The 15,791-nt window shown below is 39.0% G+C and overlaps 1 protein-coding gene across 1 annotated transcript; it reads right to left on the bottom strand.

The window, feature by feature from the left end:
* Positions 1-2,476: 2,476 nt before the first annotated feature.
* LOC112192104 (pentatricopeptide repeat-containing protein At2g13420, mitochondrial) lies at positions 2,477-4,219 on the bottom strand. The gene has a single exon (XM_024331671.2). It carries the CDS (start codon positions 4,115-4,117, stop codon positions 2,597-2,599), a length of 1,521 nt encoding a protein of 506 aa, XP_024187439.1. The 5' UTR covers positions 4,118-4,219; the 3' UTR covers positions 2,477-2,596.
* Positions 4,220-15,791: the final 11,572 nt, after the last annotated feature.

The raw sequence follows: 15,791 nt of genomic DNA, 5'->3' as shown, positions 1-15,791 counted from the left end.
TCATTCAAATTGCCTGCACATTTAGTAGTTGAATGTGTTTCCATCATAGGTTGCTTGGTTCGTTCTCTGCTGAACTATCAAGTCCACATAAACCCTGCTCTGAACCTCCTGACTGTGGCTCGCTGCCACTCTCCACTCCCTCACTAGTTGGTGCAGTCGATACCCTAGAGTTTCCCTCTCCACTACCAGAGGAAGGTTTGTGGCGAAATTCCTTCCTCCCTTTCGGTTTAGTAGCTGGAAAAAACCTCTCTAAACCAACCTGTGGATTAGACTATGTCCCAAAGATCAACGCCGGTCCAGCATGTGGTTTCATGTCCACCTAGTTCAGAGCACGCTCCAAGTCCCACCGTGCTGGTGACTGATCAATCCTTGCTTCCTCCAGCAGCGCCATTCCGGTATAGGGTAAGCCCACATGAGTGACAAGTCCGCACTCTTTGCATCTACCATATAGATTCTATATTAAAGAAGAAGTCCAAGTCCACGTCAATGCCATCAGCCACCGTAAAACTTCGCCAGAAAATCACAGGCTGCAGAAGATCTATTTCAACCTGGATTCGGATCCTCCCTGCATCAAACTCCGTTGTATCCTTTTGCACATATCGACTCAAAGCGCTGCCAATCCTTTGAAGGCAACAATCAGTGTGAAAATCAGGTGGCAGACCACGTACCTTGATCCAAAAAGCTAGGGTGGAGAGCGGAACATCTTTTATCGCTCCCACACCGTCATACGGTGCCAGAACAACTGGAGCATGATCGAACCCCTATAGATCACCCTAGAGGATCCGGTTACGGTCAGTTGGGTCCGACAGGGTAGACATAAAGTGGTCATCATGCTCTTGAATAGTATACCGTCTTTTAGCCGTCCGGCTGACCAGAACATGCCCATAAACGATCGCTTGTTAAAAGCTCGGGCTGTCAACAACTTGCCAACCAAATACGTCTGAGGTCGACGTAAACCTTCTCCCTGAGAAGATCGAAGATTCACCAGTCGGCGGACGTCCGCCAGTCCCAGGGATCCAGCCTGCTAGACGGCCATCTTATCCACCTCTTCAATGCAGTTCGAGCTAGGGTTTTTTCGAAGCTAGAGTTTTTTTGAACTAGGGTTTTCCTCTCTTTCGCATGTTTGCGGCTAGGATTTTTTATTATTATTATATTTGAGGGGAAATGAAATTAAATTAATCAGGAGAACAAATATAATAAAATGAAAATCTAATTGAATATAAAATCTTTAATTTTGAGTCAATAACCCTCTAGTAACATTCAATTCTCAAATTTCAACTGTCCCATTCCATTGATGTTATCTTAAATGCGAGTGTGGCTACTGGATTTGTCTTTCGGGACTCTACTGGTGAGCCAATTTTAGCGGCTTATAATAGAGTCGGTACACAAGATGCATATACTACATGGCTATTCAAATATTGAAGTTGAAGGCGGTTCTAAACTACTTTTAGACAGTATTGCTAGAACAATTAAGATTCCTTAAAGAATTAAGCACGTGGTACATGACATTAATCAGCTTGCAAGTCTTCTTCAGGTGTCATCCTTCTATCATATAAATAGAGAGGTAACCTTCTTAGCAGATGCCATAGCTAAGTATGGTCATGGTACTCAAGCTCAACATTGGTTCAAAGCGTTACGCCTTTCCTCTTGTCAAGCTTATTTACAAGATTATTTAAGAGTTGGTTGTTGTAGAGGTTTTAGTTTGTGATATTCTTTTATTTATTAAAAAAAAAAAAAAAAAAACTGTCCCATTCCATTGTCTAAGTGAGCTAAATGACGAGTTGTTGAATTGTCAGATACACAATCGTGTGAATATAACATTGCTTTAAAAATGACAAGATTTTCAAACTTTCAGCGCAGTCACATAAAATAGGCATGAAAGAAGCCTGTTAATTGGAAAATCCTTTTTTATTTTTTGAGACCTTTTTAATAATATATTTTATACAACAAGAAGTCCACATGTATCAACAAATCCGGTGCAGCTCATACACATCTTTAGATATTGAGATTCCAGGTTCGACTCTGTTATGGTCTGAAGCAAGAAGGTTATCGTTATGTTTTCCTCAATGTCAACCATAGAAGCAGCAAGTAACTTGACCACAGATTCTATAATCATTAGCGTACCAAGATGTGGAATGTGCATAAGAATATTTCGACTATTACTTTGAATTTGATTAAGAAGAATTACATGATTGATGACAAAGAGCAATGTGAATGACCACTGCTGCTCACTACAAGAAAATTCACTATTGCATTGCAACTAACCTATGGTTTTGTTGTAATTGACCGGTTATACAGTAATCTGAAACTGCAAGGTTGCCAGTTACATTATACTCATACTCAAATATCAACTGATCCATGGTTCAGTAGTTGGTAACATAACTCGGTGTTTAAAAGAATTACTCAAAGGTTTTGTTAATATGGAATCAGACAATTTTAAACTTTGAAGCAAATCTTTTGAAAACTGTAAGTATAATGAGTGTGAATGAGCAAAATTATCTCATTATCAACGATCATACAATAATAAACAACATGACAACAATGCAGCCGTTTAATGGTACCTCAAAACATAAGCAAGAAATACAACACATCCTGATCATCTCCTGTATGGCTTAAGGTGATAATTTTGGAACTCCGATCCAAAAGTAACAGACTCTTCATCGAGCTTCTTCTTCAATCTTCTCCAAGTTCTCAACATATCAGACTGTATTAACCCTCTGTAAAGCGTCTCAAAAGTAACTTTCTGAGGAAGAAGCCCCTTCTCTATCATCTCCACAAAAAACTGGCACGCCTCTCTCCACTTCTGCTTCTCACATAGCCCATGAATCAACATCGTATACGAATCCAAATCTGGCCCCGCCCCGCTCTCTTTCATGTCATCCCATATCTCTCTAACAATCTCCACTCGATTCAACTGCAAAAACATCCCCACCAATATATTATAAGTGTGCACACTCGGCGCAAACAATCTATCCTCCTTCATCTTCCTATACAACTTCAAAGCGCTTTCCGAGTCCTTTCTCCCCCTGTACTCTTTGAAGAAACAATTATACGTAGCCGCAGAGGGACTAACCCCATTCCTCACCATCTCACCAAGCAAATCCTCCGCTTCCTCAAGCCTTCCGCAAGAGCAGAGACACTTGACAACTGAAGTGTACGTTGCCACGGTGGGACAAATCCCCCTCTCCCTCATTTCCTTCAGCTTATCAAGCGACAACTGGGGCTTATGCGCCCGGCTATAAACATGAAGAAGGATCGAAAAACTAGTCACGTCCGGCTCAATGCCTCTGCTGGACATTTCATCGAACACCTTCAGTGCATTTCTTATGGTCCTCTCAAACCTGTCCTGAGGGTGCAAACTCGCCTTCCTACAAATCCCATCCAGAAACACATTGTAAGTAACCACATTAGGCTCAATACCTCGCTCGATCATATCCCTCAAGAACCTCTCCGCCATATCGAAACGGCCGATCTTACACCACCCGTAAACCAGAACAGTGTACATTTTCACATCGGCCACATAGTCATGCTTCCTTTTGTTGAAAACTTCAGCCGCGACCTTAACGTAGCCGTATTTACAGAGGGTGTCGAGTAGAGAGCAGAAGTCTTGGGCGGTGGGGCGGGTCAGGACGAAGGTCTCGATGTCGTCGAAGGCCCGGACGGCCTGGCGGGTGAGGCCGGAGGCGATGAGGCGGCGGATGAGGATGAGGAAGGTGGCGGCGGTGGGGGTGAGGTTGTGGCGGTCCATTTCGAGGATGAGCTGCCAAGCGACGTCGTACTGGCGGACCTTGGCGACGATGTCGATGAGGAGGTGGAAGGCGTGGGAGGTGAGGGGCGGGGGGGAGGGGAGGGATTTGGCGTAGTGGAAGAGGGCGAGGGCGATTTTGGAATTGTGCTTGAGGCGGAGGAGAGTGTGGTGGAGGAGGTCGGGGGAGAGAGTGATGCCGTGGAGCTGGAGAGAGGACTCCATGGCGTGGAAGGGGTTGTGGTGGTGGAGGAGGATGTTTGATACCAGTTCGGCGTCGTTTTGGGTTGTTGTTGGGTTGGGGAGTGAGGAGAACCGGCGAGCTGAACGGAGACGGAGAAGAAGAGAGGAGGAGAAGCGACACTGTGCCATTTCGTTTCTTGCAGGTTAGGAATCTTGTGTCACACTGTCACTTATGGGTTATCTTTTTTTTTTTTTTGGTTTTTTTTTTTTTAAAACGACTTATGGGTTGGTTCTAGATTTTAATTGCTTCATGCCTCGACATTTGATACGTTGACGTCCTCTTCAAAATCACAAAGAAAACTTGTGGGACAAAAGATGTTTACTTTTGAGCTTTTGGGAAAGGGGAATGCTAGCTACACATTCACCCTGCATTTGGGTCTAACACTACACTGCCACGTGTCATGTGGCAGCAGAAATAGAGTAGCTTATAATGCATTTTTTTTCTTGTCACTTTTGCCCTTCTGCTATTCTCTCTCTTCTGCTCTTTTTGGTTACAGACGTGTTTTTATTCTCTTTCTTCTTCATCTCCTCGTCTGGAAAAACAACAATCATGCTCTGGGTTCATCAAATTCATTAAGGAGAGAGAAACAACAGATGAGAGAGAAAGCTCGAAGAGACATGGGATCTGATTTCTCTGTCGGTCAACCGGAGCTCTACCGGCAACACTTACACCAACACTGTGCTCAACTGCCTTCGAAGAGTCCAGCCCAGCCTCCATGACGTCCGACGACCAGTGTCGAATTAGGATATGGATCATGGATACATGACGAAATAGGACATGAATCTTTGCTTTATTTTGTGGAATCCTGCTGAAGTTATGACATAAAGATGTGAAATTGAAAAATAATCAAATCCAGGATTTGAGCATCTAAAAGCAACAACCTACTATTTTGTGATTGTCTCCAAATTAAGTTTTACAGAATTACAGGTCTCTGGTGCTTTAATGGGTTTGATGAGAGAGGAAGAATTCGCAGAAGAGGAAGAAGAAAGAGAAAGGAGTAGAAGGGCAAAAATGACAGAGAAAAAAAATTTATTAATTAAGGATTTCTTTTCGGCTGTCACATGACACATGGCAGTGTGGTGTTAGACCCAGACACACCCTGCGTGTGTATCTAGCATTCCCCTTTGGGAAATTAGGATTTTTTTATCAATACCAATAGAGCGGTTTCTTTGTTTCTTAAATACGACTAGGTCCTTGAAAGGATACAAATATGTGCAACAGTAGACATATAATAAAGCCCTCTGGAACTGGAAGGCTCAAAAGACAAAGCCAATGTTATTAGAGAGAGATATAAGGTTATCTCTAGCTTTCGAGTAGATCCAACTCCATAACGTACAAATAAAACTTATTAGGAAAAGCAAAGGTGAACATCTCAATTGTCAGCTCAATCAACCGAGGTTTCAGTTTCAGATAGTGAAGAGGGCGGCACTCTACGGACTACGTGATCGTTAATCTATCGCTCCTGGATACGGACCAAAAGGTGGTACGTGAATTGGTGCTCTCAGTAGGGCTCTACGGTCCGGTGCAAACCATCTGGTCGGTTTGTAACTACCAGACTTCATTAGCAGATCCTGCCCGGTCTTCTCTTCTACAATGGGCCAATGACAAAAACGAATGTTACTATACACATCAATATCAATCCTATCAAATAAACAATGTATGATTCATTTAATTAGGTCTGGGCACGGTCCCAGCCCAAGGGTCAATATGCTGAGCCTGGGACCGAGCCCGAAGTTTTCGGGTCTGTCTCAGATGAAGTTTTCAGGAAGTCGGGACCGGAGAGAGCCTGGACCGATGTTTTCTAGGTCGGGTTTCTCAGATTTTCGGGCCTTTTGCACCATCTCTAGATTTGGAAAATCTGGTGAAGATCTATCACCGATCCGGCTAGAAACAGATCAGCCGATGAAGGAACTTGAAGAATTTGAGGAGATCGAGGAATTTGACGAAGAAATCCTACCAAAAACACATTCGTCGGGGTTTAGATGGAGGAATTTGAGGAGGTCGATTGGTTGAGGTTGTCGCTGTAGTGGCAGCAGTAGCTGTGCTCAGGAGAAAGGCATAGTTGACGAACCTCGTTGAAGGAGTCAGGGCTGAGGAAGCGAGAGGGAGAATAAGTGGGTCATAATGGTGTTGATATATGTGGGTCGCCGGAGGTGGATATATCTGGGAAGAGAAGAAGAAAGAGGAGAATAAAGAAAGAAGAAAATCTGGAGGAGAAGACGTGTGGAGAGAGGAGGAGGAAAAGAAAGAAGGGCCCAACGTGGAGAGAGAAGGAGGAAGACTAATAAAAAATATTAAAAAATATTTATTAATTGTAAGTGGAGCCTATAAGAGAAAGACATGTGGCATAATGGCATATATAACCTATTCGGGCTTTTATCCGGGCTTTCACAATGTACTCTCAGGCCCGGGACCGGCCCGTTTTATTCTTAAACGGTCCGAGCCTCAAATTTTCATGTTTTTTTTTTTAAAGCCCGGCCTGAACCAGGAGGTTAGGACCGGTCCAGGCCGGTTTTTCGGGTTTCCGGGTCAAAACGCCCAGCCCTACATTCAATGATAGAGAAATCACTACTAGAAATTTCCCTATCCGCACTGATAACATTAATCATGAAGATGTACGTGGACCAATAACGTACTGGATTTTGAAGATGCTGAGACTGGAAAATGCTATTTCGGAAGAGAAGAGCAGCAATATGAATATTAAGAGACTCGAGTAAAGGACAACACGGGGTTTGCTGTGAACCATTTTCTATATATCATATACAACTGCAAGAATAAGTTTTTGCTTATCTAGCCACACTAGTTGATTATATATAGAAAACCAAGATTAGTATATGACATGCAAAACACGTTCAGTGTTATTTGCTTTAGTGACATAAGTCTTTTATTCGTCTGTGAGTGGACTAATTGTCTAATTGTTGTATATAAATTATTGATCTGATAAAAAATAAAAAATGAGAAATTCTCATACACCCCAAATCCACCAATATACTTCCCATACACCCCACCAACTTATTTACATTCCCACTCACACAAAACTTCTCACTTTTTCTCCATATTTTTCAAAACCACTCACTATTTATTCCACTATTATCCCTCTTCATCATCTTTTTCTCTTAAAACAATATATTATTTCTTTTGATAAAGCGTGGTGGGCCTATATCTTAAAATTATGTGTTTAAATGTTGGTTACAATTAAGTTTCATCCTCTATATTCGACGGTAAGCAGTTAAAACAACTTTATCCATAATCGCACATTTAGATATTATTTTGTCTAGAGTGGACTTACTTGCAAATTGTAGAAATTTTGAAAAAGAGCTAGAAGAAGAACGAGAAAAGCTAAGACGAGCAAAAGACTTCAACGACAGACTCAGCCAAGTCACTCCTAATTACTGGGACAGAATATTCCTAGTACAGAAAAGAATCTACAACATAGAGAAAAATATCAAAGATCTGAAATTCATGGTCAGCGAGGAACAAAAACCTCTTGACTATTTAAGCATTGGTTAGATCCGCACATCACTGGTATCAGACCTTGCAAAGAGCTCAAAAGGGGAATCCCCAATGGGGACAATCTCATAATTGCTAATAGAGAAGTTGAATTCTCTACTAAAATCTTCTGATGAGAAATATCAGAAGCTGATACAAGAAATATCTAGATGTCAAAATCATCTAGAAAAAGTGCTAAATATAATCGCGCAATTAGAAAAATTGGAGCACAAAATAGATTATATCAAAGAACTTCTAAAAACGGAAGAAGAAAGGCTAACAACTGTTAGTAGAAAAATCATTGAACAGCATAAAACGCTGGATTCTATGAAGAATATACTGAAGGATAAGAAAATGCCTCCAGTAAAAACAAAGAAAACTAATGGATTTAAACCATTAGAAAAACCAAATAAGAATCTTGTTCCAAACATGATTTTTCTGGAACCATCTGCTAGTAAGACAAGTATCCGGTATGAAAAATCGGAACACTTAGAAAAAAGAGATGTCAAAATGATGAACATCTTTGGAAAAAAGAAAGGAGTAAAACTCCTAAATGCTGAAGAATTTGAATACAACGAAATCGAACAGGAGGTAAAAAACGCCTCAATTCCGAAGTTAGATTTTAAACAAATCTAAAAAAGGGGAAAATTTGAACTGATGGATAGCCATCATTTCAAATTATTGGAATTTACAACCCCCTCTACAACAGGAGAAACAGATCTCTTGATGATCACTCTTGAAGAAGTTGCCAGAGCAAGAGAAAAAAATTATCAATTTATGCACATTGGAGCAGTCCAAGTTGGCATAAAACTTCTTGCCCATGAAGGCATAAACTGTTTAGTTCTATGTGTCCTATAAGACAATAGACTGATAGATTTTCAAGCTAGTCTGTTGGGAACACTTGAGGCATCCTTATGCAATCAAGTGACATATTTTAACTGTTTCCCAAATTTCTCAACCAGCTTGAAAGATGCAGTTCACTGTCTACGACTGAGAGTCAAGACAGATGGCATATCAATGAAAGAAGATATGCAAGAACTTGCTATAGTATACAAAATATACTATAAACTTATGAGTACCACAGTAGAACCAAAGACAAGATATCAAATATCTCAGGTCTTATTACTGGATTCCTCACCAGTCAGAAGAACCATTCACAACAGATTCACAAAGTTACTTGGAATGAAGTAACATTTCCTGTTGAATGGAAATTATCTGGTCCAAAAAAGCCACTAGAGAATGCTAAAGCAAAAATATATGAAAGCAGAAAGACTGGAGAAATCAGTCTAAATTTGGACAATCACAGGAAAAGTGTTGTCTGTCCTGAAAATATCAAGATAAACAAAAATCTTCTCAGAAAAAGCTACAGCGCTAGAGAAGCTAGTATCAGTGGCACCAAATACTCTGAAAAACCATCAGAGCCTATCACTGAAGAAGAATTAGAAATCCATTATGAAGCAGATTCTTGCAAAAATCCATTAGAAATCCATTATGAAGCAGATTCTTGAAAAACCATCAGAGCCTATCTGAATAGACCAGTTAATATGCTTAGAGTAGAAAAGCTCTATAAACTCTATTATGAAGCAGATTCTTGCAAAAATCCTGAACGATTAGAAAAACTAATCGAAGAAATGAAAAAATTCAATACAGGAAAGGTGAGAAAAATCCTTCCATATTAAGATATTGAAATGGAAAAAGGAGATAGCTCCAAAACTTTCATCATTCGAGAAAGGGGAAAACTGAAACTCCCTGTGCAAAAAGCCCCCATGGGCACAAAAGAAGAGAGAAACTCTCAAAGATTTATCCCAGAGGACAATATGCCTAGAGTTCCAATCACGAACTACGACATCTGGCTAAATCTAGAAAAAGCTCTAGATAAAAGAAAAGCCATTGACCAATGGGTAGATAGCCTGATGATGGCCTCTGCTCTTACCCTTAGGAAATTTGAAGCACCAGATCTTCAGGTGTACTATGAAACTACTTTCAACGGAGTAGCCATAAAGTACTATCTGTTTTTCAAAGAGACTGCCAGAGGAAAAGACTGGCTAGAAGAGATAAAAAAAACTCAAAATCTCCGTATGATTTTGCAGTACCCTTGTACGATCAGTTCTGTCAAATCTGAGTGAAAAGGTTAAAGAAACGGCCAAATCAAATATCTATGCTCTCAAAATTTGTGACATGAGATATTTTGAAGAATACTTGAATGAAATTCAAGAACACTACTGTACAATCGGTGAACTAGAGAATACTGATCTAGTCAACTTATTGCACAGAAAACTCCCTGAACCATGGAGAACAGCTGTGAGAGAAAGCATAGCTGAAAAACCAATTGAAAGATTTTCAGTTAGAAGAACTGCCGACAGAATCAGGCTATTACTGAAAGAATAATGCAAAGCCAATCTTAGAGCTAAGATGGCCAAGAAACAACTCAAAGGAGTTGAAAATTTCTGCTACGGAATACTGGATATGTCAACCAACTGGAGATGTTATGAATCCAAGTTCCACAGAAAAAGAAGAGAAAAATATTACTCAAAAAAATTCAAAAAGAGTAATAAGAAAAAAGATTGGAAATTTAAGAAAAATTCCAATTACAAGAAACAACAAGATGAAGATCCGAAAAAGAAATTCTTCAAGAAAATGAAGAATCACCGAGCTAACCATCAGAATACTCAACCAGGTAAGAAAAGCTTGCAGATGCTGGTTATGTAAAAATGAAGGGCACTATGCCAATGAATACCCAGAAAAGAGTAAAAGATCTACTAAAGCTCTATTTGAAGAATATGAGCCTATAGTAGAAACAGCAAATATGAAGGGCTACGAAATAGCCTATTCTGATGAAGAAGATGACGACAGGTCAGTTTACTCTGCCTGGTCTGAAGAAGAAGAATCATCTAATTCTGAAATAGATTATGAAGTAGAGTACTTAGAATCTAGATAGATGAATGTTCTACACGTCAAAAATTGGGAAGAAAGTAAGACGGAAGCAATAACGTCTTCTTAATAGATGAACCCTGGTACATTCGTTTGTGAGTACTACTTATGTCATGAAAAGAATGGACTTCCTATGTTCTGTGAAAATTCAAAAAAGACTTATCACAAAGAATGCTTCATAGTAGAAGCGAGAAGAAAGACCAAGAATGGCCTTATCAGCCAATTGGTAGAACAAGAATATGAAGAATATTTCTCTGAGCAAAAAGAGAAAGAATTAGAAACTTTGTTCTAAGAAATTGTGGAACCCTCTTCCTCAAAAATAAAGGAAGAAAAAATCGAGGAAGAAAAACTCGATACAACCATTGAACAAGTTGAAATACCAGAAAATGTTCCAGAAGAATGTAAACCATTCATACCTCAGGAACAAGCTCAAGAAAATGAGCTTCAACAATCGAAAGTCGTCTCTACTAGTAGATACAACAACTACATAGAGATTGGACTCAAATTCCCTGATCATAAAAAATATTATCTACATGCATTTGTAGATAATGGATCAGGATTTACAGTTGCAAAGAGATTTGCAATTCCAGAAGAACTCTGGAAAGAGGATAAGAAAAGAATAGCTACTGGTGTCCAGTTTGATGGAAGCCACCTAACCATGAACAAGGTAGCTAGAAATGTTGACATCACCATTTGTGGAGGAACATTTGTTATCAACACTCTTTGGCAATCAGAAGGCCAAGAATCCGATTTCTTGTTGGGAAATAATTTTATTCTCCAACAAAGATTTATTCAAGATGAAGAAGCAATAGGCTTCAGAAAAGGAGACAGAGTGTTCTGGGCAGACCGGCTTACACAAGCAAAAAGTGTAGTAGGTCCAAACTTTACTACACAATATCATAGATCGCAACAGAATAGTGGTGATCCTAAGCCCTACAAACCCAAATTTGAACATGTGCATCAAATCAAGCAACAATAAGAGTTGCTTATCAAAAATTCTTATGACGAAGAAGAAGAAATAACTAGCGAAGATGAAGAAGCTAGTTTCATCCTTGAGCATAACCTCAAGAACTCAAGAACTTTCAGAATAAGCTTAAGTCTCAGAAAACTCCCACTCTTGATAAATCAAGAAATTACTGGAGCAGAATATCGATGTCAACCCTCAGAAGTTCTGGGAAAAAGACCCAGTGGTCTGTAAATTGAGATTACATGATATGAATGTCATCTGTCATGTCAAACTCATTCCTCATTACAAAGAGGAAGATAAAAAGGAATTCAGAAAAGATATTGAAGATCTCCTGAACAAAAGATTAATTCAACCATCCACTAGCCCTCATCATGCTCCAGCATTCTACGTGAGAAATCATGCAGAAAGCCTCAGAGGCAAAGCTAGAATAGTAATTGACTACAGAGATGTCAATAAGAAAACTGTCAAAGATGGTTATCAAATCGCTCAAGTAAGAGTACTGATCAACCAGCTCAGAGGAGCTAAAGACTTTTCAAAATTCGATGCAAAGTCGGGTTTTTGGCAAGTCAAGATGCATCCAAATAGTGTTCCTCTCACTGCATTTGGAACACCACAAGGTCATTACTAATGGTTAGTGATTTGGTGCTTAAATGCAACTTACGCAGAATAAGGGCACGGTCATCAAATAAGTGGGAAATATTTGAACCCGAAATTATCGTACCATGGGGATTGAAAAGCTAACTTTAATCCTTGGTTATGCCGATTACTAAGTCACTAACAATTTAACAAACAAAACCTAGAAAAACAGCACCAAGTTATTTACATGCCCGGCTCGGAACAACCAAGCCTAAAATTGTCAATAGAACCACAAATAAATACGGAAGCTCACAACCAAGTGGTATGGACAATGAAAGTGATATGTAAAAGTTGATTTGGATTTCGAAAAAATAAATTGACAATTGAAAATTAATATTGCAACTAAAGATAAAGATAATAGAAACTTATCAAGAAATGGAAATTAGGTCACTAGGGTATCCTCCTAGCCAAATCTAATGCATAAATATGCTCCGACAATGGTCATTCAATTCATAGTGGCATCAAGAACCGTACCCAATGCTTTTCAAGGCTCATGGGTCATTAGATTCCTTAAAGGGTATTCCTACTCCGGATCAAGGGTAGTAGAAACTCAATTGGGACAATCTAGAGCCTTGTTAGGGCCTCTAGTTACACCAAAAGGCGAAGAGTCCTAGAATCAAGGTTCCCAAGCTAGCCAATACGGCAATCGAAATTGGTATTGTAACTAATCATGTTCTAAACAAGTTTCCTAGCTATAAATTAGAGAAGTGATTAGGTCCCCTAATTTGTTCTAGACATGCTCATCAACACATTCAAGAGTTAATCAAGCTCCTATTCATGCATCTAAGCCAAATAATATAGATTAGAACATATGCCAAATACGAAATTGAAAACCATTGAAGAGAGGATGGGGTATATTTTTATATGGAATTAAGGGTGGCCGAGATGTGTGGCTGTAGGAAGAGAAGGATATGTGCCACATGTCATGAAAGGAGAGGAAGGAGCAAACAGAAATCTTGCAGTGCTTGAGGGCATCTTGGTGAGAATCATGGTTAATTAAACCATGGGCTACCACATGTCCAATCTGGATTGGTTTCTAACCAATTAAACAACACTGCCCGTGTATGCTTTTATTAATTAACCAATAGTTAGGTTAATTAATTGTGGCAATTAAACCAATTAAGGCACTTGATTAATAAACTAAGTTCTCTTTCCTTTCATATTTGATTGACCATGGTTGACCGATGCTCTATTATTTCGTCATTTTGTTGGAAACTCTATTTTGCTCCAATCTCGCCCTTTTTTATCTCATTCCGCTTATTTCCTACACAATAAATAAAATTGGATTAATTACATTATAATTGGCTCAAGGATTAGCTTATTTCTAATGTTTTAGATACAATTACAAGCATATAAATGCGTGTAATCACACCCCCACACTTGAACTTTGCTTGTCCTTAAGCAAACTAAATAAAATCTAATATGAAAATCTACCAACTCAAACATAAAGGAAGTGTAGTATTTGCCTTTCCAACCATAACCCTCGGAGAACTAATTATGTATATGACCATGAAGTAGACGTAAGCACAACATAAGATTTTTGAATTTGTAAGGCAATTAAGATGCATGTGTAATAGATGCTCAAGTATATGCATGTGATATCCATGTATCAAATCAATCCATCACAATCAAATAGGCATATAGAAGACCCGACATAACCTTCTAAACTTACATAGGTTCACTAAATATTACCGCTCAAGTGTTTAGGGGCTATATGTGTTTCACTCAAAAGCAATTTCACAACATGCGCCTCCATATGCTTGCTCTTCGATCTCATCTCCGCTAGGTAGCTCACAACATTCAAGATCAAGAGGTCTTTTATTTGGTTGTAATGGGGCTTAGGTCAAGTGGCTAACAGAAATCAAGGATAAGGAAATACAAAGTCCATGTAAGCTCATGAAGCAATTCTCTCTTGTAGATATATATGACTTTTGCTTTCGAATGCTAAGTCACTTACTCTAATCCCGATGTACAACCTACACTACACTATTCTATAAACAAAAATAATACTATCTATTTTTTTCATCTTTTTTTTTTTTCCCTTTTTCTACACTTTTTTTTTTTTTTGGAGAACTTTTGTAACCTCACACTTTTGACTTTTTTCTTTGGAAGCACTCAAACATAAAGTCATTTTCTCGAATCGCTTCATCAACTACCATGGAAAGGTAGGATAAAAGTGTTTAGGCTAGGTAGGAATTTGTGGTGGTAAATGAATAAAAGGCTAAATACATAAATAGGCTCAAAGTGGCAATCTAGTGGTAAATATTTTTGGGCACATGCTTCTTTGGCCATGGTGGTATTATGCCTAATGCCTCAATCTTTTCCATCATGTCATAAGCTAACAAGTAGCCTCGAGAGGTCTCAAGCAAGTTCTAGATACGCAATGTCATGAAATTATACACACATGAAAGAATAAGTGAATGAACATGCATACACTATAGATATAGGCACAAAAGCTCACAAATAAGGCATGCAAGTTAATCGAATAATCTATATGCTTCTCTAACTATGATGAACCAACCTAACCATAGGCTATATGCACACATATAATCAAGCATAGATCACATATACACTCAATCACAAAACAAATTCAAAATCCTAGATCATGCTCAATCTATCCACAATCATAACAAGTTAAGTCCATGGCTCATCATTGGGGTTGGAAAAGGCATTAACCACTGAATTCTAATTACAATAAGCTATCTAACTTTTTTTTTTAGGGCGCCCGAACCCTCACCCCCACACTTAAAACTAACATTGTCCTCAATGTTGTAAAGTGAGCTCGAAAGCTAAATCCATGTCCGAGTTAGGCATGAGAGTGAAGTTTGGGCAAAAGCACAAAAATTAACTACGAAAATAAAAATCTAAATGTGGTGTAAAGTTACAGAAAACCCCCTTTGTAGACACCTCCATTGCTCACGACCTTCGGAGAAGACCAAAATGAGACACCAACCTCAAGGCACAAGGCCTTGACTTCCTTATGTATGCACCGTAATTGCTCAAAGTGCTCGTGAAAAGATCAACTCCATTTAGAACATAAATGTCCTTGAGAAATGCGTCACACAACAATCACTTCAAAGAATAAGGAAAAAAGTCCTCCATTAAGATTATAGGCTTTGATCACATCCAGCACACCTCATAACTGCCCATAGATTACCCTCCAAAGATGAAATGAAGTGTAAAGAAGTCCAACCAACCCAAGTGAACAAAACTAGTGAGTGCAGAAAACTTTCAGCAATGACCTTTATGTCCTCAAATGCCCATATCTCAAACTCCGAAAGAGATAATTAAGTGAGACCACTTGGAATGAAAAGTAGACTCAGATAGCTTTCTATCCATATAAATTAAACCACCTATATCCAAATGAGATGAAAACCAAAGTTGGTCAAAATTGCTGATCTGTCATGAAGTCTTCTGCTGACCCTCAGTCACCAAAACAGAAATATCTAAAGCTCCAGAGGTGCAAAGAAAGTGAGAAAACGAGATATAAAACTAGACCCATAAGGCTACCTGATGGCAAAAATTTCACTGAAATATAAATTCTGAGTCAAAAATCGTTGCCCTCCAAACTCAGTAATCTGTTCTGCAGTTTCTGCCGTGCCCTGTTTCTAACCTCTGTCACTTGGAACACAATATCTAAAGCTAGGGTAGGTTCAAAGTAAAAACTGTTGTACCAACATATAGAATACATGTGAAGATACATCCCTGAAAAATTTTGGCTCCAAATATCTTGATATATAGAGGGTGTAGCTTCTCAAATTCACTCTACAGTAGCTATC

Source organism: Rosa chinensis, chromosome 3 (genome assembly GCF_002994745.2).
Source record: "Rosa chinensis cultivar Old Blush chromosome 3, RchiOBHm-V2, whole genome shotgun sequence".
Taxonomy (NCBI): domain Eukaryota; kingdom Viridiplantae; phylum Streptophyta; class Magnoliopsida; order Rosales; family Rosaceae; genus Rosa; species Rosa chinensis.
This window is presented reverse-complemented; position numbering and strand designations above follow the sequence as displayed.

What these genes read in the sequence shown, in the direction of transcription:
- LOC112192104 (XM_024331671.2), bottom strand. Translation starts at nt 4,117, where the DNA reads ATGGCACAGTGTCGCTTCTCCTCCTCTCTTCTTCTCCGTCTCCGTTCA.